The following is a 25,685-nucleotide window of genomic DNA, read 5'->3' on the forward strand; positions in this document are numbered from 1 at the left end:
GGAGACAGAGTTGGGGAGAGAGAGAGAGAGAAAGCACCAGCACAAGCACACCAAGGCCTCCAGCCACTGCAAATGATCTCCAGACACCTATGTCACTGGCTTTACTGGGGAGTTGAACTTTACAGGCAAGAATCTTAACCACTGAGCAATCTCTCCAGACCCTAAATAATTTTTAATCTCAAAGAACACTATATAGATGTGCCCTTCTCTGTTTTATGGTCATTGGTGCCATATTAGTTGGTTTCAAAGGATTGTAAGTGTAATTCTAGATCATGCACAGTTTAACATTGTTGTAGTTGTGATAACAGTTTGTCTTGTCTCTGAGTGGTACTGGAGCCCTCAATATCAGGATGCTAAGGAAGATCCCCAAGTACAACCAAAAAAGAACCAAACCAATAGATAAACAAATTACAGCAGATATTCTGCTTTGCCAGGAGGTGCAATAAATCAACACACCTTTTCTGGGGGCTTGAATGTAAAACCCTTATGGGTTTAAGCCTCACACTTAATTCTCAGCTGATGGTGCCTTTAGGTGGTTGAGACTTGCTGGAGAAGGTGTGTCACTGGGTGGACCTTGGGATCTTGTCACCCAGGGCTAGCTAGCTCAATCTCTCTACTTTATCCCTGCTGCTGTGGAAGATGTGACGCCTGGATTTTTGCTCCTGCCATGGTTTCTCCTCACTATGATAAAAGCCTTTCCTTCCATAAGCTGCTTCTGGTCAGGTGTTTTGTCCCAGTGGTGAAAAAGAAAGCTTCTACACCTGTGATTCTGGAATAACCTTAAACTGTGATCAGAAGGGCAGTTAGTCTTCCTAAAGTCTACATTGAAGGTAATGGTGAAGTTCAGACTCATTACAAACTGTATCTGGTTCCTCTAGTATCTCTTTAGTTTTACAATCATCTAAGCTTACCTATTTTCTAAATTATTAAGTGCTTTCTGTCTCCTTAGGGCCTGATCTCTCACCTGATTTTATTCCCTCAGATATGTCATCAAAACAAGGAGCTGCCAATATTGAATTTATTACTTTGTAGCAGAGGGAAGTGGGAAAAATGAGACCTAGGGTGGAAGTTAATATATGTTATGTTTACAACTAGTCCTGTTACAAACTGTGGGCTTAATTAGTAACTTTACTTGAAAATTCCCTGATGTGTAGACTGTGTCTGTTTGTATTGTCCTTTCTCTCAGACCTAATGGCCCAAATGAATGACTAACTTAAGATTTATCTTTCTACTGTGGTAGAAATTTAAGGTGATTCTTATATATCTTAAATAAAAAATGACAGTACATTTGCTTAATTAATTTCCAGCAACTAATTATGCCATTATCAGAAGCTATAACCAGAAATAACTCCATCTCTGAAGAAAGCCACAAGTATATATATTCTCTCAGTAATGACACAGAGGATGCCAGAAAATACTTTCATGAGGAATTACAGTTACATATTATAAAATACTGCTTCAAAGCTGGACATTAACTATAGCAGAACAATAAAAAAAAAAAATCAAGCTGTAACTGAGCTGTAACCCTCCTTCCTCCTGGCTAGCTGGCCTAGTGCTAGAAAGTACAATGTATGCTGTTGGGTAAGAAAATTCCACAGGTTTACCCAACCACTGATCAACCTTGCTTGCTACACAACTGACTAGCCAGTCAAGAGGTATCCACTGGTACAACAGTTGCATGACCTGTATGGGGGTAATCAACTGCTCTCTGATTGTATTTGAGACCCACTCTATGGGAGAGAATACATGCTTGTTACTAAAAAACTACCCCAAAGCCTATAGTTATAAAGGTCATAGATCCTAGGGGGGAAGCCACTACTGTTGAATGGTTAAACAGATATGCTATGCTCATCAAATTGCTCTGTAAATATTTATATTACGTTTACCCTTATAGACTAATACTGATTGTACCTTTGGTCAGCAAAGTTTCTTTTTGCAGATGGTGATGACTTTTGGGGAGACTCAAAACTTGCCAAAAGTCTGGGACTAAGTGAAAGTTGAGGGCTCACTGCTCAATGAAACATCTATAATACCTCCTCCAAGGCTCAGGGAATATTGTTGAAGAGAGAACAGAAAGAATATAAGAGCCAAAAGATGGGAAGAAGTACTTTGGGACAGTATCTTCTAGACATGAAGTGACTGGTACAGTTTGACCTCATAGCATAGATCCATTGCTGCCTCCATAAAATTGATCTAACAATATCTAGATATGGATGATGGGGGAGGGGAACAAGACTTAAAAATAACAGAGTCTATCTCAAAAGAAAGAATTTAGTGAAGGGGTATGGATGATTGTGGACAAAAGAAGGTATTGGGAGAAAATTATGATCAAATTACATTGCCTTCATGCATGAAAACTGTCAATAAAAGTTGACATTGTTTATCTATGGTAAAGCAAGTAATACCACTTACTTGTAATGGGACTATTGTTGTCATCACCTGGAGTCCATGTCAGCTGAACACTTTTGTCAAGTTGGTTGGTCAATTCTAAATCAAAGGGAGGGTTTGGGACGTCTGGAGATGAAGAACACAAACACACATGGTTAACCATGCATTTTAAAGAGGTTCCCCTTTATTTGTGATGCTGTTCACACAGCAGACACCTTAAAGGCACAGCGCACTTGGTGGTCAGTGGGCATGCAATGGCAATGAAAGGGAAACAACTGAGGTTGCTGGGAACACATGAGCATACCCAAGCTAGCTCATGAAGGAGTTCTGCCTGCTTGCTTTTCAAATGAGATGAAATAATTTGTAGCCAAATCCAGTGGAGCAGATGTGTACGGTTCATCAGCACTCTCAGTGTGTGTCTTGTGTAAACAGGCATGAGTGCAGACATAGAAGGTAATGCAGAGCGGAATTACTAACACGTGGGAAACATGATGACAAATGAAATGCACTATTTAAAGGATGCGCGGATGTGTGAGACATGCTGGATGATGGGTTGGGAGGATCCTGAGGATTATTTACACTTAAAGACAGGGAGCCCTCAGCATGCAGAGGTGTGCTGGATAAAGGTAACTTAGAAGCAGGGCTGCCTCCTCTCAGGGCACTTCTTAGATTCAGAGAGCAAATACTCTCCACTTGGGCTTTCTGGACCTTGATTCTGTAAGCTTCCCCAAGTCATGGGGGACTACAGGCTACATAAACATGGGAGCCCTTCTTTCTCATCAGGTAAAGGGCCAGTTTTATATAGAATAGTCATGAAAATATGTAAAATCTAGCTGAGGCTATGCCACAAAAATTAAATTTTGTGTGTACATGTTAAATAAACATAATGAGGTAGTTCTAAACATCAATTGGTACCCTGTACCAATTGATTAAACATGGATGAGCCTAAACAATGGTACCAAACTGCCTGTATTTGCTGAAAAGAAAACTAATAAATTAAATTTTAAAAAAATAAATAAAGGATGAATATTCATAAGATAAAAGAATGACATAAAAGCTTTATTAGAGTGAAAAAAATGGAATCTCAAAAGATATTTAATTTTCCTAAAAAAAATTTAGTAGACTGAAGTAAAACCCAATATGTAGAATGGTATAAGAAATAAGATTTTATTTTCATTTTATAAAATATATATGATGATGGGCTGGAGAGATGGCTTAGTGGTTAAGGCATATGCCTGCAAAGCCAAAGGACCCAGGTTCAACTCCCCAGGACCCACATAAGCAAGATGCACAAGGGGGCGCATGCGTATGGAGTTCATTTGCAGTGGCTGGAGGCCCTGATGTGCCCATTCTCTATCTGCCTCTTTCTCTTTCCTTCTCTCTCTCTCTCTCAAATAGATAAATGAAAAAATATGATGGGTTTCAATAAATCATGCTACCGCAGAAGGAAATGTTATCAAAAAGGGAGTTTGATAAAACAGAATACTTTTATAGGAAGAAATAATTTACGGCAGGAAATGTAGATAATTATATAACAAAGGCTTTTATCTTTAAAGAAATACAGTGGTACAATAGAGAAAAGAAAGTAATCTTGTCTGTAAGTGTGAATTGTTTGACAGAAAATAGAAGACTCATATTAGTTTACCGTAAATGGGAGCTGGAGTTGGAGTAGGAGCTAGAAAGGATATTAATATAAAGGATTTTAATTAAAATTAGTAATGGAAACATACAAGATAGCACAAGAAGATAAAGACTGCATATAATCCCATTAATAAAATCAAGCCCTATGCTTAGCGATGAGGCATGGCAATAACAATTTAGAAGTGCAAACTCCTTTAACTGTATATAAAATTATATTAATTTCCACAGCTTTCTTACAAAATGTTACCTATGTGCATGCTCATTTTATCTCAGTCTGCTACAGAGCATAATTACACTGCAACTGTCACCTCAAAGGCATCTTTGAAAGAAGTAAAAAACACAAGAAAGGAAATATTTAATAATTACAACTTTTTCTTTCTATGTAACAGAGAGCATCTGAGTATGTTATATCCTTTATTCTTACCCACAACCCTGAGCACGGCACTGGCAGAGACATCATCCAGACTTGTGTTGGCCATGCATGTATAGGTCCCACCATCATCGTCACTTACGTCAGTTATCACCAAATGGTCCTTGTCAACAGTGAACCTATGAATATCACACATTCAGAACAGCTGAAAATGGCATTCCACCACAGATGATGACTGCTCTACCAGCATTAAGGGAACTGTGATCTTAACAGGAGAAATATGGTAAACACATTAGCAAATCTGAGTCAAAGTCCTACATAACACATATCAGCTTATCAATTATTCAACCTAGAAAACAACTAGGATGAATTTGAATCTTGGCTTAGGAAGGACACTACATATAATGTTTTCCAATCAGGACTGTGGAACCTCAAGTCTTAGAATCTGTATATCACATGGTAGTCCATAAATATGTACAATTATCACAAAACAAATTGATAAAAGCCCTTAGGTGTATCCTGAGATGAGAGGGGCCCCTCCACAGTTACTAGCACTAGAATGCATGATTCAGGCTTCTGCTGCTAAGAAATATTAGAAAATAATTTGTTCAGCTCAATTTCTAACCAAGGGAATATATTAAAATATTTTACAAAAATATTTACTGCAGAAATTTTTGTCATTTTTGTGGCCAAATGCATAAAGTTTCACAGGAGAAAGTAAGTGCTACATATAGTAGTCTATTCTGTCATTAGGTCAGCAATCTTCACTAAGTTTTCTGCTAGTTACTCATGGACATAAAGAATTGTTCAGTGGATCAAAAGTCAATGCATATAAGATTCATTTATGATTTTCATGAGGCCATGTTAATCACAAGCTGTTTTTTCATGTAATTTTCAAGTCAAAGCTCAGCTGATTTAACCCGATGGGCATTTCTTCATATTTCCTTCTCATTATCAACTCAGATTTCACACATAAAATCGACCAGTTGACATTTTGGCCCAAATGGGAACTCTGGAGACACAGAGGGGAAGGACAGAATGTCCTCTCGGGCTTATTAACAAGCAGCAGGGTACCATTTAGGCACTATGGGTTTGGGTTAGCTGCAGACAAACCACAGAAACCACTTCCATCTGAACACATCACTCCTATTAGGGGGCATTTCCCATAGCTACTGCGATGGCTTAACTCACATACCCAACCCTGTGTGCTTACTGTGTTTACTATGTCAAACTGAGGGCTTTTGTTGGAAAATGTCGTGATCTTTCTTCTGGTCCAAGATAAAGGACTATAACATGTCCCTTTAAATACTTTACTTGATTTTTTTTCTTTAATTTCCCCTCTACTGGTGTTAGGTAAAATCAAAGAAATCCCAGTGTTCAAATTCAAAACCAGTGTCCTTTAAAATACTGCAAGGACTCAGGTGTACTCTGATGATTACAGAGATTGTATTTCTGCTTATTTATAAAGTGGGAATGAAAACATCTGTTGAGATTGCTCAAGTTATAAAACAATTGACATTGTTCAAAGCCTGAAGGGTTTTTCCTATCCTAAATTACACAGGAGACCAGCACACAAAGATAGACCAACATTCTCAGGGTCTTATTTCAGTTATTTAATTCCATTTTAGGCTTGAATTTTTACAGTTAGGGTTCAAATGTGTCTGTCTGTATTTTTCAGATAGCAGACCCCAGAGATTGCAGGCATCACCATTAAGTCACTACACAATAAACATTCAGCTCAAGAGCCCTGTAAAAAGAGAACAAGAGAAGAAGACATCCTCTTCAAATACCTTTTCTCACTGGGCAGCTCTCCGTTGTCCTTTAGCCACATGACAGTGGGAATTAAGGTGTGATCATGTTTCACTTTGCATTCAAAGGACACCTTACTCCCTCTTTGCACAACTGCATATTCAGGCTGCTTAATGATCCTGGTAGGGTCTAAAATTCAAAGTTATTGTTAACCATTTTGGCACAGCTGGGGAATTTGCTCAAGGTAACATAATACTAGGAAAAAAAAATTCATTCATCACCTTTCTCTTACCTTTGATTTCTAAGTGAACTTCGTTTTTTGCCACCCCCAGCTTATTCCTTGCAACACATGTGTAAGTTCCTGTACTATCCTTCTGGGCCACAGGAATTTCCAAAGTTCCATTTTCATGTAAAACATAAATGTCTTCATGAAGAGCCCGTCCTTTAGCTCCTTTAAACCTTCATTACAGAAACCATGAGAGTAAGAATAAAACATCATAATTTGAAGTCAAGTACAAAATAACCACATTCAAGGAAGGCACAACAGTGTTCTGTAGCTAAAAAAAAAAAAAAAAAAAAAAAAAAAAAGGGTCGAGTTAAATGCATTTGGAATTTGCCCATTAAAAACTGCAGGCTTATGTGTCAGAGGAAAATCTAAAGACAAGACATAACACTGGAGCATTCAATAATAAATGGTGTTTGCTTAATTAGAATGACAAACTACAATCACATAAGTTTTGAGACATTCTTAATTGACTCAAACAATCTATTGTCTTAGATTGGTGTTAAAATAGCCAATAAGCTTATTTATTAAAAATTATTTTTCCCCAACTGTACCATGCTTGCAACTCAGGATGCAACTTTAAGAAGATTTTCATTTCAAGGCTCCAAGGATCACATTTCTGAAAGTAGTAAGTGTTCAGAGGAAGCGTGCATGTCACCAGGGAGACATGAAGATGAAAAGGGAAGAGGAAATGTTAACCTGTGATCTAAGTGCTAATCTCACGTCCTCGCTAGGAAATCTGCGCGAGCATCCATGTTTCTCTTTTCTCTTGTTAAGGTCAGGACGGGGAGATTTCCCTTTAATCCTAAACCTCCTGTTACTCTCATCTTAGTAGTTGGTGATCAGTACATGACTGTTCAAATGGTCCTTCACGCATTTTCAGCAGCTGTCTATCCAAGCCTTACCTCTGCCAGCTTTTCCAAAGCAAGCCAGCCAGCAGCTGCTAGAGGCCTCCTCCCAGAATTAGTGTGTGAGGAGGAGGGCAAGGACACAGGAGAGCTCGGATGGGCGGTCAGGAAGTAGCAGAGGTACTTACTGGTGGAAACCAATTCATACGGCAGTGGTCCATAACCCCCACATTTTATTATCAAGGAAATGTTTCCCAACCAGTGCATCAGACATTATTCACAAAGTCTCATGCGATGCTAAGACACAGATGCCATAAATTAAAAAAAAAAAAAAAGACTACTTTTGTAGTTGATACACTATGCTGGTAATAGATTATCCATATAAAGTGTTCAGCACAGAGCAAGTAGTTGATAATCTCTGTGAATGAATGAATTGATTCAACAAGTAATAGTATGATGGGTTGTGCACTACATTTCTCTCTCTCTCTCTCTCTCTCTCTCTCTCTCTCTTTTTACTAAAACCAACCATTATCAGAAAGATGAAGTTTTTTTTTTTTTTTTTTTTTTGCAAAAGCAAGTATTATAAAACAAATAAAGTTATCACTTACCACTCAATTGTAGGCAGAGGAGACCCAAAGAAGGCACAATCTAATAAGGCAGGTCTGTTAGCAATAACCTGGTACAGTGTGTTTGCAGATGTGAGAATTCGAGGTGGTTCAGCTAAAGACATTTTAAAAAGGCACAGTAAATACTAAACATATTTTAAGCTTATAGTGTATTTATAATATTTTGTTTTAAGGCCATTAAGGTTATGGCAAAACATAAGGCATACCTTATGTTCTGTGTTTACGACAACAGTAGTCACTCAAGGAAGAAAAAAGAACTACAGGTTTCCTCCTTCTACCACATGCTCAACATATTATTCTGGCATTATGTAATTACAGATTTACGTGTTTGTGTTGCCCATGATATTTAATTATTAAGTCATTTAAACTTCCTAAGATTCTCTGAATACTTTGTAGCTAAGGGATATAACTTTATTTATTGATTTGAAAGAGAATTAGAATGGTCACGCCAGGGCCTCCTGCCACTGCCAACAAACTTCAGATGCATGTGCTACTTTGTGTATCTGGATTTTCATGAGTACTAGGGAATTGAACTCAGGTACTAAAACTTTGCAATAAAGCACTTGTAACTGCTGAGCCATCTCTTCAGGCCAGGATATGACTTTTTACCATGTTATCCTCAGCACACTATCTGGCATGGAATCAATAGCCCAGTATATGTCTGCTGAATGAATGACCCCTCATCACTCTAGAGGATAGCACAGGTGAAGAACACACAAGCTGGCAGAGAAAAGCAGTGTGAGGAATGTGGTGTCTGAAAAACAGAGGTTACTCAAAAGCTTTTTACAGCTAAGAAGACAACAGAGTAAAGAGACAAACTTACAGAATGGGAGAAAACATACGCACACCACATATCTGTTAAGGGATAATATGAAAATATGAAGCAGGGCTGGAGGAATGGCTTAGCAGTTAAGGCATTTTCCAGCAAAGCCAAAGGACCCAGGTTTGATTCCCTAGTACCTATGTAAAGTCAAATGCCCAAGGTGGCACATGCATCTGGAGTTCATTTTCAGTGACTACAGGCCCTGGCATGACCATTCTCTCTATCTGCCTTTTTGTCTCTCTCAAGTAAATAGATAAATAAATAAAATATTTCAAGGGCTAGCAACCCAGGTTTGATTCCCCACAAACAGACAGATGCACAGTGGTGTATGTGTCTGGAGTTCATTTTCAGGGGCTTGGAGCCCTGACGTGCTAATTCCTTCTCTCTCTCTCCCTCTCTCTGTCTCTCTTCTGTCTCTGTTTGCAAATAAATAAATAAAGTTTTTAAAAAACCCAAACAATGTGAGAGGAACTCAAGCAACTCATCAATACTAAGAAACAAATACTCTGACTTCTAAAAGGGACAAAGGACCCAAATCCATACTTCTCAAAATATAGGAATAAAAAATGGCCAATGGGTGTATGAAAAAATGTTCAGTATCACTAATAGTCAGAGAAATGAAAACTTTAACCACAGTCATGTGTCACTTGATATACATCACAGTGGACATTATCAAAAACACACAGCATAGGCTAGAGAGATGGCTTAGTGGTTAAGCACTTGCCTGTGAAGCCCAAGGACCCTGGTTCAAGGCTTGATTCCCCAGTACCCACGTTAGCCAGCTGCACAAGGGGGCACACCCATCTGGAGTTCCTTTGCAGTGGCTGGAGGCCCTGGTGCGCCCATCCTCTTTCTCTCTCTATCTGCCTCTTTCTCTGTCTGTCACTTTCAAATAAATAAATAAAAAAGTAACAAAAAAATTAAAAAAAAAAAAACCACACAGCAAATGTATCTTAGCCTTAGATGAGGAGAGGAGCCTGCCCATTGGGGACACTGGTGAATCTAAAGGACATTAAGCAAAATTAAATTAAACAAAACAAACCAGACTCAGAAAGACAAATATAGTATTGATACTTCTATATGGAAACTAAAACAGTTGAATTAATAGAAGTAAAGCACACACACACACACACATACACACACACACACACACACACACACACACACACACACAAACCCACAGAAGTCAAAACTGCTTCCTCAATTCCTTACATATCTTAATAGCTTAGCTTTTTCATATGATTAATGACCTTTATGTGACACATAAGGACAATGACCTAATCTTGGTTGGCTTCCTTATGCTAATTTTGTTTGGAAAAGTACACTAATCTTAACATATTCATGTATTATTTCTGGTACCACGAAAACTTTTTTTTCCTTTGTGTGTGTGTATGTGTGTGTGTGTACGCGCACACACTCATATGTGTATGGGTTCACATGGGCATGAAAGCTAGAGGTCAATGTCAGATGTCCCCTTCTGTTCCTCTCTGCCTTCTTTATTGAGACAATATCTCTTGTGAACCTAGAACTCATTAATTCAGCTCATCTAGCTAGCCAGTTGCCCCCCCACGGATCCTCCCATCTCTACCTCCCTAGCATTGGGATTGTAGTTGTGCACCACCACACCTTGGTAGGGTGGATTCTGGGGATCAGAACTCAGCTCTTCATATTTGTACAACAAGCGCTTTGCCAACTGAGCCATCTCTGAACAATTATTACCTAAGTTTGGACAAATGCGTTTTTTTGGTAGTTTTGCTCAATACGAGAAGTACGGTGTTCATAAACGCCAACCATTTCAGAATTGCTTGAGTTATGTCATAGCTTTATGAGCATACTTTACAAATTAAGTAAATGTACATCTGTGACTTGGATAAAGCCCAAGCAACAAGATAGTTCTTTAATTTTTAAAATGAGAATTATGAACTTGTCAGTTTCTAAGGAAGGAATAGAAGTAATATTTAAGTGCTAATAGCAAACAAGCATACTTTCCTTTAGAGGCACTTGATGGCCTAACCACCTGAGAACAGAATAGACTATCTGATTATTCTACAATGATGAACTTGCCAATATAAGAACTGTTATGAAAGGATATTAAGAACCAGACCATAACATCCTTTCAGATATGGTTTATAGCCTCTCTACTTTCATACATTCTTTATAGCTCCAAATGCTATGCACTGCACATTGCAGATGCGCAGTAATTTTTGCTAAACCAACAGAAAACAACATCAGTCATTAACTTAATTTTCCATGTCTTAATAGAAGGAGAGCTTACCGAGCACATTTACAAATGCGTTTGCTAGTAAATATCCATACTCATTAGATGCATTGCACTGATAAACTGCACTTGATCTTTCTTGGACATGTGTAAAGATAATGGTATCTCCATCGATCTTCCTGCTGGGGTCATCAGGAGCAACTGTTTGGGTGCAGAAACAGACAGCATATATATATTTCTTTCTGTTTAAAAGATGTTAAAGTAGGAAAGAAAGGCAGACTAATCTAGGTACATGCAGTGTTAAAAAGATGAGAATTCAGGCAGAAACCGTTCTTTCTTCCTCTTCAGAATTTAGTCATCCCGTGTCAGCATGTGTGTTGGCTCAGTGCTCACTTAGCTGTATGTGGATCGATTCTGTAGCACTGAACATTCTTGAAGAGATGCAGAAAACAAAGTTCATACTTAGGTGAATATTGCAATTTCAGGGAAAACAGTCTTGTTTATGAAAGGTCTACAAGTCTAGTTAATTATCAAAAGATGAAAACAGATCTAGTTAATGTATTAAAATTACAGAAATCTTTTGGTTAGTTCAAACCTGTCCTTTTCAATATTTCATTTTCATTTTTATTTATTTGAGAGAGAAAGAGGCAGAGAGGGAGAGAAAGTGAGAGAATGGACATGCCAGAGCCTCCAATCACTGCAAATGAACTCCAGATGCATGTGCCAACTTGTGAATCTGGCTTGCGTGGGTCCTGGGAATTTGAACCTAGGTCCTTTGTCATTGTAGGCAAATGCCTTAACTGCTAAGCCATCTTTACAGCCCCGAACCTGCCCTGAATCTGTCCTTTTAAAAGAATCTCTCCTTGAAACAACTAGATGAATGAACACATGCATCAATAAGTGTAGGGCTAGTCAATGTGAACATATCTGTTTCCTTGCTTTGGAAATTCCTGAGGCTAATGGAGAAATCAATTAGTTAAATTTCTCGTAAAGACAACCTTTTAAGATAAATCCCTCAAGTACTTAAAAAAAGCGCTAATACCAGGATTGATCCTTACTGAAGTGGGATAAAACTGGCTGGGTAATATAATACGTGAGGATTTAGTCCCAGGCACACCAAACAATTTAGAAGTGCTGTGCTGTTACAGATAAATTCCTTTTTCTGAGTGCTAAATTCCTAGGCTGTGACCTTACATTAGCTCTTTGATCAAAATCAAAACTAAATAACAGCACCCCTTCCTCTGAAACTGCACTTGGCAACTATGAGAGGACTTTGCTTCTAACACACTCTAAACACACTTCCTTTTATTTGGTGATCAGAGAGGATGTATTGCTAGGACACTTTCACTATATCACTATATTGAGACTCCATTATCATTATGAAATAAAACTGAGATAGCTCACTTTGTAAAGCACTTGCCTTGCAAGTATGAGGACCTCAGTTTGATCCCCAGTAGCCACATAAATGTTGGGCATGCTGAGGCATGCCTGTAATCACAGTGGAGCCAGGAGGGTCCCTGGGGCTCATTGCCCAGCTAGTCTAGAAGAACTGGTGAGCCCTGGGCCAATGGGAGACCTGTATTAGAAAGAGGTGGACAGCATATCTGAGGATCACACTCAGAGTTGTCACCTGGCCTTCACATACATATGCAATGTACTCATGTGCACCCATATGAATACGCACTCATAAACACGTGCATGCAGACCTCTGTTATGAGCATGTAAGGACCAGCATATGGTCCAGGGACAGTTTAGATAAATAAGTTTTTTTTTCTTTGTGTATGAGAGTAAAAATGCAAAGTCAAACTTTGTAAGCAAAAACTAAGAGTAAGCTGAGTACAATGACATAGTAAGAGATTAGCAGAAGGTGTGTGTGGAACCCTAGATAAGTAGTGGAAAATATAAAAACCCCAGCTGCTCAGCAGCCGTTGTCCCAGTCCTCCCGACACTATGACTGACTGAACGGCTGCTCAGCAGTCCGGACCGAGACCTCTGCGAGACGCATCACCGATCTGAATTTATCTGCCCAACACGCTGTCCGAACGACCGAGACTCCTCTTGAAACACCGCGAACCGAGAGAAAAGTCGGAGCACAGACCCGCGCCACCAGGTTGTAAAGCGTCAGAAATCTCGCAGACCGAGTCTCGCATTGCGACCGAGTCTCGCGTTACTGTGTCCCAAGTCTCGCGTTATCAGGTTGTATACATGTTAGACTCGTTAGAAATATTCTTGTGTTAGTAGTGATGAATATAGTTTGGTTATATATTATATTAGCTATAATATTAGTTGTGATAGTTTGGACTTGCTTGTGTGTGACTTTCATCCCAGTAAACTCCTTTGCGAGTACACCAGTGTCTGAGTATTATTGACCTTCGTGGGCGGAATCCTCTCAACCAATCATCTTTGAGAGTGCTCGCGACAACCTCATATACGCATGAGAAAACTATTTGGCCTATCTGTACTTTACTAACTCACTCAAATAAAAATAAAGCAAACCACAGCTCTTCATCTTTGTTTCCTTTCACACACTCAGTGATAAGCCCACAATTTTCTCCCGCCACATCCATTTAGGACAGATCTGTCACTGTAAAGCAGCACCTCATTCAGTGCCATTTGGTTCTGTAGACTGAAAGCATAATGTGGATTTCACTAAGCTAGAACCAGTCCCCAGCAGGGCATTGTTCCTTTCTGCAGTTTCCAGAGGAAGATCCCCACGTTCCCTGGTCTGTGTTTTAGTCTCTTTATCACCAGAGGCATCACTGTTGTGTCTCCCTGAATATTTTTCCAAACCACGTCTCTCTCTGACCACAGCCAGGGAAGGCATGACATTTTTGAGAGCTTGTTTATTAAACTGAGCTAAAACTTCAGAATAATCTCCAAATCTCAAGGCTCTTTACTGTCACTACATGAACAAAGTCCCCTTTGCCATGTAAGGTAATATGGTCACAAGTTCCAGGGGATTATAATGTGGACATCTTTGTGGGCTACTATCTTGCCTTCCATGCATTCTATTACATTTGTAGTACCAAAGGTTTTTAGATATTTCAGATGAGAATATTCTAGCAATGTACCATAAATTGAAATATAGACCAAATTATCAGCTTATGAAGGTTATTAAAACTCCAACTTAAATGACGCTTCTCATGGGTGAACAGGCATGATAGACATCCTTACAAAAGTAGTTGTTCAATACTGTGGTCGCTCACACCAGTGGTTAATGTATGAAATCTTACCCAAAATTGTTTAGTGAGTGGAGTATGTCAAGAATACTGTGAATTTGTTCCTTGTCTTACATCTGCTGCTTCTGTTTTAAAAATTTCCAAAATGCCTTAAGTAGTATGTTTTTTCCAACCAAAAGACCAAGAAAAGTCATAATTCCTTCAATGGGGCACAGACTTTGTCCACAGATGACAGCACAGGACAGATATTACACTGGCCCAATAAGTGAACTGAAAGTACAGCTAGCAGTTGTGGGTCTTGAGAATGTGATGTAAATCAAGGCAGCCCATGTTCCTTGTCTGGGATCCCAAGTCAGTATCACTGGGGTTTTCTAACACACACACTCTCAGCAAGGCATGCTGGAACACAGGGCAGTATTTCTTGAGACTCTTTGTCTTGGATTATTCTTAGCATCTGTAAGCCCTGCACTTGGGCACTCAGTGTTTGGACTCTTGGTGTCAACCATATGCCCACCCTGACTCAGCCTCTGAAGATATGCCAGGCAGTGGGACACAGTGCTGGGCCAGATCGCTCTGCCCGGGTAGCAGATTGTAGGAGAGCTTCTTGCATTCTTTGAGGATACATGGACCTCTTAACAATCACAAAACCATGTGATAGTTAATGATAAAAAGTTCCAATTTTTATAAGATGAAAAAATTTGTACTCCTCTATTGTACATTTCAAAGTTGTTAAGGTAGTATTTTTGGGTACTGGGGATTGAATCCAGAGCCTTCCACATGCTAGACCCAGCACTGAACCTCAGCTTTGTTCCCAGCCCTAAGATAGTAGGTTTTATGTTGTGCATGTGTTGTGCCACAGTAATACAATAAACGTCTCTCTGCTATGATTACGGAAGGTAGAACTCAAGTGAAATGCCAGGAGAACAATTTCCTCAAGTAGAGACTTACCAGGTATGAACATAAAGCATTCCTTTAGCTCTGAGTTGCACTTTCCTTCAGTATCAACTCTCTGGGAAGGTAGTCTTGACCTGAAAGTCATCTGACTTATCTGGCTCATTGCTAAATGGAGCATTGCTCAGAAACTTACTTTCAGCAAGATACTTGGGATTAAAACAAACTTGTATTGCAGGTATGGGTAATGGGTAAGGATAAGCAGATTTTTCTCCATGGAGGTCTGGGCTACATTTTTATTAAGCACTTATTACAAAGAAGTAAACAAACCCAAGAACTGCCGTAGCAGCATATGGTAGCTCTGTGGGTAGCTGGACACAGAATGAAATCACTAGTGTGGAGCCATGGTAAATCTTTGGACCCTGTGTGCTGGCTACTGGGTGGGAATAACTTGCCAGCTTGCAAACTCAAATGATCTGAAGGAATAATAATTAATTCTGGGATCAACTGACTGCATTTACTGTAAATGAACACTGGAGAAAGATTTAAGAGCATAGAATTAATCCCTACTTACAACCCAAAGCCCCAAGGGTGAGATCCAGACTTGGTGTGACAGCCTTCAGAAAACATTTTTTAAAAATATCTAACTCACTTGATGTTTATAAATATTGCCAGTATCTAGATAATGAGAATGCTACAAGAAATGCTTTCCTATAATGCTATCAATATTTAAATTTTTTTCCTATTGTATAACTACTTGAAATATAGAAAAAAGAACTTTATGAAATAGGTAAATCAGATAGTATTATATGATATATGTAGTTTAGATATGAAAAAATATAGAGAGAAGCACTTAATGGTTTGTTTAAATGAAACTGATGTGCAGATTTTCTGTTTTGGTGGACTTTATAAATATTACCTGGAATATAAAAAGTTTTACCATTCCATTTACTTATTTTATCCCCTCACAGAGGCTAATACAACTCTTTACTTTTGAGTAAAGGAAGAAGGCAGATGCCTGGATGAGCTCATGGGAATAGTCTAGACTAGGCTTCTATGCTTCTAGAAGTTTTCATGAATTACTGACTTTCCTTCTCTCCCTTCAATGTGAGTAAGATGTGTGGTAGTAGTAAGAGTTCTGACCTTCCTCATACATTTTTTTTTTCTTCCTTACATCTGAAACAAAGCCTTTTAACACACAAATGGTGTGAACTTATGTGTTCCTGCAGGAGACACTGAGTTCTAACACAGCTCATATGGGGGATGGTTAAAGATTTACAAGCGTTGAGAGATTTTCCACTACCTCCCTGGATAGACAGGGATCACGGTGTCTAGGGCCTTGGGCTGGGGACTTCTCACTAAGATAGTGCAGGCACTCCAGTGGAAAGACAAATGAGAGAAGGAAGGATGTAGGAATATTCATCCAAGGGTGACTTTGAAGTCCCAAGGGTCACTTCCTGGGGAGAGAGTATAATGATGGTAGCAAGTTGTTCGCCATAGCCCAAATTCTACCCTCACGCTGTCGTCTCAGATGCTGTAGATCACACTGTAAAGTCACCTCTTCAGCACCAGCTCTTCTAGCTCTGTTTCTGAATTCTGTAATTGTTTAAGAATCCATTCTGAATGTTTTGGGGGTAAATTCCACATTTGATATGCTTGTCTACTTGTGTCAAGGAAAGTTTTAAGTAACTTTGCTGACTGGGTGAGACGCAGATTTAGAAGCCATTGAAATAGCAGCCCAGAAGTTTTTGAATTTAACCCTTCAAGTTTTGTAAAATAGTAGATGTGCATGGCCAAAAATCCACATCATGTTTTTTCCAGCAGAACTCCAGCCTGAGCCCTCCCTCACCCCAACCCTGCTTCTCCTTTTGCACTCATAACCAGAGCTTGAAAAGACGAGGAGGCTGCCAGTGTCCTTGGCAATCACCTACCCATCCGGAGCAGTAGGATGTGTGTCTGGCAGTATGAGCTCCTGACTATGTCCCCCCTCCTGGGTAACACAGGGGACACACCTCAGGCACTTGGTGACAACACTGCCACTGCACGAGGCACAGCTGTTCCTGGACTCCTCGCCACAGCAGCTGGTCCACCCACACTTTCTGCATTCTCTTGGGTAGATGGTATTGCCAACAAGCCAGCTTGGGCTCTGGCCAGCTTCTGGAGCCCCTGCTAGGCACCAATGAAGGTGAACAATCCCCTCTCCTGCTCATCCAGCACCACTGTGCACTGCGGCAGACCTTGATCTTGATCCTACATTTGCCTCTTTGTGCTTCTCTGCTATCCTCTGTGGCATAGCACTGTTGGCTGCTTTTACGGTATACAACTCAGCAAACTATAGAAGAGCACCAGTCCCGTTTCTGGAATGGTCCCCAAATTTCAAAGATATTTCTATTTAGGCCTTTCTAAGTTCATGGGTTAACTACTAAACAGAGTGGAAAGGAGAGCAGCATAAGCCTCCTGAAACTGACTTTTTGTTTTGTTTTGTTTCAGTTTACTTCTTCACTCAGTATTATTTATTTTGGATTGGAGGAGGCCTGCTTCAATGTAGTTAGCCATTTAAGATAGTGTTCCACTCAAGTGCCACTCAGCAAAAGCTGTCCATGAACCATGGGTGGGGCACAGCAAGGGAGCCATGCAGGGTCACCTTTCAGCTATGAGATGTCCACACAGCAATCCCTGTACTTCTAGCTAGGCCAGCTTCACGGAAGCTTTCTATTACTTTGGCAGAGATGAACAGCAGCTGCTCCCAGCACCACAGGGCAGCCTTGTGGCCAGGATCCTTGCTTTTCCTTCCTTCCTTCCCTTCCTCCCTTCCCTCCCCTTCTTCCTTCCTTTTTCTCTCCTTCCTTCCCTTCCTCCCTCTCTTTCCTTCCTTTTCCTTTCCTTTCTTCCTTCCTTTTTCACTCCTTTCTTCCTTTTTTCTCTTCTTCCTTCCTTCCCTTTCCCCTTTCTTCTTCTCTTCTCTTTTCTTTTTTGCCTATGGGGGAGTGTTTCTCTCTTGCCTGCCCACCTGAGGGACTGCTCTGAGGCATACACACCAAAGGTCAGAGTACCTGTGGATTTGTAGAAGCTTTAGAATTTACATCTCCATAGCCTTTTCTTTCTGTTTTAAGGGAATTTTAGGGATACTTTGGGGATAGAATAAACAAACAAATTTGGAATATGATTGGAGACATTTTGCCCTCTTTCTATTCTTTTGGGGTTACAGCAGAAGAGCCTAATTTATCTTCCTTTCTCCCTAAAGCAGGCCTTTTTTGATTGACTCCCCTCCCCAACATTTCATCTTAAAGAACAGTGTATGTGGATGTCATTTCAAAGCTCTTAATGCAAGTAGAGTACAAGATTTCCTCAAAGGTGCCATCTATGCTGATGCAGCTATGGTCTAAATATTTGTGTCTCAGCAAACTCATATGTTGAAACTCAACCCCCAAGGAAGCAGTCTTAAGGGAGAGTTAAGTCCTTTGACAAGTGATTGACGAGGATAGCACTCTCTTCCAAACAATGTTTGGAACTTGAGGGAGATGGTCTGCTCGCCCACCATGCGAGTACATGGAAGGTGGCTCTAGGAGGAATAGCTCCAGGAGCCAATTCTCTGGGCACCTTCCTCTTGACTTGCCAGCTTCCAGAAATGTTAGCAATAAAATTTTTGTCGTTCATGAAAAAGAACCCAGCCCGAGCTACTTTGTTATAGCAGCAGGAACAGATTAAGACAGCCAATTTGGGAGGATGATAGACAGATGAAGAGAAATGATCAGTCTCGTTATTTAACTTCCTATATCTGTCTCAATTTCCCCTGTTTAGGATTGCGTACCCACTACCACGCTGCAGGGTTTATCTCTCCGACATGCCCTAGTCCTCTTGTTGTCCCTCTGAATGGCTAGACAGAAGTCCATCCCCACCCCAACTTCTGTGTTTTTGCTGAGTCTAACACTTGACCTTCCACAAATCACAAGTAATTTCTTTCTTTCTTTCTTTCCTTTTTTTTTTTTTTTTTGGTTTTTTGAGGTAGGGTCTCACTCTGGCTCAGGCTGACCTGTAATTCACTATGTAGTCTCAGGCTGGCCTCGAACTCTCGGTGATCCTCCTACCTCTGCCTCCCGAGTGCTGGGATTAAATGCGTGTGCCACCACGCCCGGCTAATTTCTGAGCCAAAAACAAACAAACAAACAAAAAACCCCACATAGTGCAAAGGTACTGAGCATGCTCCCTCTTCAAATGTATTCCTAAGAAAATCATAACTGTATCACCAAACTTCTTGTAGTGCTGGGCTTTCTTTTACCTTTTCTCTTAGTTGTCACACATGATCCCCTGAGGGTGACAACAGCTTCTTGATATATGAGCACAAAATAATATCTGCAGCTTGTCCTGACCTAGGAAATTGGGAGCAGGAATATCCATTTTCTGGCCTTGTTAGAATCTTTTTTTTTTTTCCAGGACCATATTTCCTTTTATAGTAAACACAGATTGTCTACTTCAAAGTATGTGATAACTATTATGCTTTGTGATACAAGTAAGCTCCAAAAAATATTTCAACAAGTACTCATGGAACAGGGTATGATTATTCAGTCTAAAGCTGTAGTTGTCATGCCTTCTGATGAGAAACAAGGACTTCTCCAATATTAAATCTGAGGGCCAGTTTTGGATCCACCTCAGGGAAGGAGCAGTTTCAGGAAAGTCGGGACCATGGATTTTTTGGTTATGTTGAAACTGAGTTGGAGACAAGCAGGAGCCAGTTGGTTGTGTGAATAAGTGTGAAAGTGGCCTTGACTGTGAGCAAAGATCTTTTTTATCTGATCATGATCATAGGAGTTAAGCTCATGGCTGATTTAGGAGCAGATATTGACTTTGTCTTTCTCTCTGGATCTAAGGGAAAGACTAACCTTTGGGGGGGGGTATGAATGTTCAAGGACCTCCTGTTGGGAGGAGCTCAGGGAGGGTGGGTGAAGGAAGAGGCTACCTGGTAGGCTCTCTTCCTGGCCATGGCTTAGAAGCCCAGGAACAGTGAGGTGCAATTCTGACTTCATTTTTAGATTTTTTTTTCATCTGAGATAGTCCTCTTCTAATTTCCCAAGCTTCTAATCAAGTGTTATAAAATGAGTCTTTACTGTGAGTTACAGAATTCATGGAAAGGCCTGTGGTCACAATTTGAGAGGCTGTTGTGGGATGGGGAAGCTGGCCAGCGAGGAGCTGGGAACGGACTAGAACTGTGGCTGAGGACGACAAGCACAGGCAGTACACCAAGCGTCCCTGCAAGGTGATCACAGCAGTATCCGACACGACTGAGTATTCTGCATCAGGTCAGGGCTAAGGGACGTGCTCTTTAGATAACATGGACCGTGAACTTGAGGGTCGAAGAACTTGGGGACAGCTGGCCAGGATTGAAAGTTCTTCAACAAAGGACAGCTGTGCTTTTTCCTCTTGTCATACTCACTGACACAGGCCTGGTCTGCTTTGTCCAGTTTCAATGATGTTTCTAAAAAGAAGGTAATCTGAACATTTTGTTGGTGTTTTTATCTGACCCTTTCATTCTTATTATAAGCTGAGTTTAAAAAGAAGACAGACTTCTAAGTCCCAATCAATACATATACCATTATTTTATTATCATAAATTTGTCACAAACTATCAAAATGGGCAATTTGGTATATCTGATTACCTCGCTACCTCACATGCACTTCGTACCTGAACCTTTTCATCACCATGAAGTCACTGTTGAGCTGTAGATACAGTTTGAAAATATCTGGAGGGAGCTAAGGAAACTTACTTTCTATTGGGACTCCATTTGTTAACCAGCCAATTGTGGGCTTGGGGTTGCCATTAGCTCTGCAGATCAGGGTCCCGTCCTCTCCTGGGGACAGCACAAGATTCTGAGGAGCCGTGATCCAGTATGGAGCAGCTTTAGTGAAGGAAGAGAAATAGACAAAATACCCAACTCAAATAACAATTGGAGGAAGAACATATACTCAACTCTTATAATAGTAGATACTCTTATAATAGTATTTTATGAGTCTTTAATTTTACAGTGAAAATGAAATGAAATAAAAATTCTCTAGATTTTCAAAAGAATAAAGAGGCATGTGAATTTAAATTTTGAGCCCTGTAGACTACATATAATTATAAAAGCAGGAAACAATAATCTTTCATTTTTTGAAAAGTAGCAAACATGTTCCCATACTCTTTCACTCAGGCCCCTCTAATATCATCATTTTATGATACCAAACTACCACTGTCAAAACAAGAAATGAATACTCTCCTGTCCTGGATAACACACTGCAGCACCTGGTCAAACCTCCTTCACCAAGCATTCTCTCTGTCTTGCCTTATCTTTCGTGACATATTTGGAGACTATTAGTCAGTTTTGGTAGAATGCATTACGTGAGTTTGTTTGATATTTTCTAATGATGAACTTGACATTTGTGGTCATAAGAAGAATCTTAGAGTTGTGATTGCTCCACTCCAGGGAGGACACAGGATCATAGTGACTTACTAGTGACGTTCAATTTCATCACTTGGTTGAGGTGGTGTCTGACAGATGTTCCTGCTGCAAAGTTACTACTCTCCTGCATCCCATACTCTGTTAATTAACAGAGTTGCTAGGGCAGCTCACTTTCAAGGGAGAAAGTTACCACCATCTTCCAAGAGGAAGGAGTATTAAAGCATAAGTAGATATACAATAAAACTTCCCCAGTGACTAATTTTTGGGGAGACATTATGACCTTGAAGCTATGCCAATCTTCTGCCTTTTCCTAAAGTTTCACCCACTAATTTTGGCATTTCTTGGTGGATCTTACTTGCAGTAGTTTAACACTGTGGGACTACAATAGGATTTTCTATTTTCATAATCCCTTTTAATTTGTCAGTTGCAGGTCTTTTGTGAGGAAGATTTGAAGGAGTGGCTTTTTAAACTGGTTTGGATGTGTTCTCAGCAGCAATGCAAAAAGATTCAAGGTGTCACGAATGTTGATATAAATTTATACTTATTACAGAAGAACATATTGAAGATTTTTTAAGCATTTCATAAAAGCAAGAAAAATACATTTTAGATAACCACATACCTTTAACTGTGACAGAAATGGTATGATGGACAGCTCCTAATGCATTTTTTGCTATGCATTGGTAATTACCAGAGTCTGCTTCTGAAACATGAGTGATCTGCAAGGTTTTCTTAAAGTTCCGATAAAGTGTCCGGTTTATGGGAAGTGTTCCATCTTCTTTTATCCAGTAAATAATTGGAGTAGGTCTGAAAGAATAAATAAATAATGATGTTATAAACAAATTGATGTATGAGTGCTTTGGGGCTGAATTTTCATGTGTTTATAACAGATTCTTTATGTAACGACAAATTTATAACTATCTGAGTTAGTATCACATTTTTATAAATAATGTTCAAACTATACTAATTTATCACATACTTTTTTTGAGGCAAGTCCAACAGACTGGCCTTAAAAAAATGATGTGAGAGTGGGAGAGAGAAAGAGAAAGAGAGGGAATTGGTGTGCCAGTGCCTCAAGCCATTGTAATCAAACTCCAGATGCATGTGCTACCTAGTGCACATGTGCAACCTTGCACACTTGTGCCACCTTGTATCCAGCTTACATGGGACCTGGAGAGTCGAACATGGATCCTTTGGCTTTGCAGACAAGCACCTTACCTGCTAAGCCATCTCTCTAGCCCACACTGTAAGTGCTGTAGTATTGCTAGCATGGGTTACTTTACTGAAGGGACCCAATGCTTTCTTCAAAATTCTGGTCAGTGAGGCATTTCTGGAGATCTTTATTATGCTAATAAAAAATTGCTATTAAATTAGTCATGTTGAGTCATAAATTTTAATCAGCTGCTAGACTTAAAAATGTACAGTGAAAGAGCTCACATACATCTCTGTGCCCATGGACTTTTATACACACTTCTGTATCCCACTGATGGACTTCTCTATTTTATATGATGTGATTAAGTAAAGTTATAATCTGCATTCTTTCCTTCACTTCATCATTAGTACTACTTTAAAATATTATTATTTCAATGGATAAGGATAGGGTGAAATATTATGCCATATCACTTCCCATTCAACTATGTTTCTTATTTATTAAACAAGGAAAATTCAGACAGTTGGCTTGTTGAAAAGCCAGACTACTGTTTGGAGTTAGATCTTCCTCAAAATTGCAGCTCTGTCCTTAAACTGCACTGTGACCTTCCAGTACTGAATTCCATGGGTTTTTGTGTCCCTACGTAACTTAATAGGGAGAAGAAGACTTGTCTTGATCCAAAGACTTTAGAGGTTTCCATGCATGTAAGATGAAAAATCTGTTCAACACCAACATTAAGTAAACACTAAACACTTAACTGTGAGTTGGGAAGATAATGGGAAGAAAGGCTGATCCAGACCCACAGGATGTTTCACTATTTGTCATTAGAAATGCAAGAGGGATTAAATGACAGTTTGTAACATTGGTTTTGGTTTGGCTTGTCTGGATTAACAAGAATAACTGAGTATTTAAACTTGATAACATAGTTTCTAAAATTACAACATGCTGTGACTATATAAGGCATTACAAATGGAATAATTTTTGAAAACCTGAAGAACTGCATTTGTGTGGAATTGGACCATACATGATGTTTCCTTATAGTTAGACTGGTTTGTGTTTGAGATGATCTGAGGTGAGAGGGGGCTGTGGATGGAAGCATAATTCATACTCTGTAGCTCACACAGCCATCAATTTGTTTTGGAAAGCAGCCATTGTATTGAGCCATCTTTAAGAACTAGGAATATTTTGGTGCTACAAGTCTAATTCTTCCTGGTTTATAAGTGGTAGAGACTAAATCTTTCTCAACATTCCAAAGTTTTTTTTTTTTTTTAATTTAATTTATTAGTTTTCTTTTCAGTAAATACAGGCAGTTTGGTACCATTATTTAGGCTCATCTGTGATCTACCCCCTCCCATTAGACCCTCCTTGTTAATGAAAATGGGTCATGCATTGTGGAGTTAGCCCCCAGTTATTAGTATGATAAATGTCTCTGCAAGTCATGACCCAACATGTAACTCTGACATTCTTTCCGCCCCCTCTTCCGCAAGATTTCCCTGAGCCATGTTGGGTTCATTTTTGGTCTGCTTCAGTGCTGAGGTGTTGGGGGCCTCTGAGGCTTTGGCTCTCTGATTTGGTAGGAGTTGATTTTTCTCTGCGTTGGTCTCCTTCCCCTTTGTGCTGGTATCCAGTTCACAGGAAAACATCACCCTTGCTTATTTCGCCAGTTGTCCTTAGTTTCAGTTGGGCCCCTTTTGAGGTATGTTGGGGCAGCTCTCTTCTTAGGATCTGCATCTATCTTTTTTTTCCCTTGTTGTTTGTAGTGCAGCTAGGCGGTCGCCATCTTGACCGGAAGTCTGACATTCCAAAGTTTTAAAAAATTTTTGAAATTTCCTACTCACAGCTATATTTTATATAACAGATTGAACATTCCTAATCTGAAAACATGAAATGCTCTAAAAGCATGAAACATTTCTAAAGTCAAGTTGGGCTTTACTGGCAAAGTCTATCTTGATATTCAAAAAGCCACAAAAATATGAAATCTAAAATACTTTTGGTTCCAATCAATTTGGAAAAAGAAAACATATATGTGGAAAGAAAAGTGACTAAAATGTGAGGATGTACTTCTCAATAATACTAAATAATATAATATTAAATAATATATAAAATTAATATATAATATTAAATAACTTGGTAAAAATGGGAAGTTTGAAAAATTTCTGGTGGGAAAGATGGATTTGGGGCACATATATATGTAAAGGAAGTTTTGTTAGTTCTCAATCTAAGAAACTGTCATGTGTAGTGAGATTTCCTGACTTGGCCAGCAGAGGCCTCCATGTGCTTCCTAAAATTATTCCTGGATAAAGGAAAGAATTTGTTATCATTCAGAGGCCAGATCAGGAACAGCATAGGTCTGCTGGGATTCCACCCAAGGCTGCAGATGTGCTAGTACCACAGCACTTTTATGTGCAACAAAAACAATGTAGAAATTGGCTTATAATGTAGACCCAACCTAACAGTTGCGCTTGTATCTGGGTAAAACCTGTTAAAGGCATGTCAGCTCTGAGGTGTGCAGTTCAAAGAATTATGGCAGACTTTTGACCTGCCAACAGGAAGCAAAGGCAGGACCATGTGCCAGTTCTGAGGCCAGGATGGAAGATGCCTTGTATGCTTCTGTTGTTAGAGAATGGGTAAGAGTGAAAAAAAAAAAATATATATATATATATACATATATATATATATATAATAAATTTTATTAACAACTTCCATGATTGTTTACAATACCCCATGGTATATTTTATTTCATTTTTATTATTTATTTATTTGAGAGCAACAGAGAGAGAAAGAGGCGGGGGGGGAGGGGAGAGAGAAAGAATGGGCACACCAGGGCTTCCAGCCACTGCAAACAAATTCCAGACGCGTGCACCCCCTTGTGCATCTGGCTAACATGGGTCCTGGGGAATCGAGCCTCGAACTGGGGTCCTTAGGCTTCAAAGGCAAGCGCTTAACCGCTAAGCCATCTCTCCAGCCCGAAAGTGAAATATTTTAACAATAACATTAGTTGCAGTCTACTTCAGGGATAATAACTGCTTCTTATTTTGATGGAATTAATAATATGAAACAATGGCTCCTTCTATGAAGCTATGATTGCC

General features: G+C 39.5%; 1 protein-coding gene across 45 annotated transcripts in view; it reads right to left on the reverse strand.

Annotated features, from left to right (window-relative positions):
• Positions 1–25,685, reverse strand: part of Nrcam (neuronal cell adhesion molecule) — a 292,253-nt gene that overhangs the window by 39,651 nt on the left and 226,917 nt on the right. For 36 of the 45 annotated variants that reach the window (XM_045135583.1, XM_045135567.1, XM_045135579.1 and 33 more), the window contains 9 exons: positions 22,069–22,253; positions 20,778–20,909; positions 11,004–11,147; positions 7,888–7,999; positions 6,441–6,607; positions 6,190–6,337; positions 4,454–4,578; positions 4,034–4,063; positions 2,413–2,514 (listed from right to left, as the gene is read on the reverse strand). In XM_045135583.1, the coding sequence (XP_044991518.1) occupies positions 2,413–2,514; positions 4,034–4,063; positions 4,454–4,578; positions 6,190–6,337; positions 6,441–6,607; positions 7,888–7,999; positions 11,004–11,147; positions 20,778–20,909; positions 22,069–22,253 (1,145 nt within the window). The remainder of the gene's footprint in view (positions 1–2,412; positions 2,515–4,033; positions 4,064–4,453; positions 4,579–6,189; positions 6,338–6,440; positions 6,608–7,887; positions 8,000–11,003; positions 11,148–20,777; positions 20,910–22,068; positions 22,254–25,685) is intronic. The other 9 variants (XM_045135608.1, XM_045135606.1, XM_045135578.1 and 6 more) reach the window with 1 other exon arrangement.

Source organism: Jaculus jaculus, chromosome 16, assembly GCF_020740685.1.
Source record: "Jaculus jaculus isolate mJacJac1 chromosome 16, mJacJac1.mat.Y.cur, whole genome shotgun sequence".
NCBI classification, from domain to species: domain Eukaryota; kingdom Metazoa; phylum Chordata; class Mammalia; order Rodentia; family Dipodidae; genus Jaculus; species Jaculus jaculus.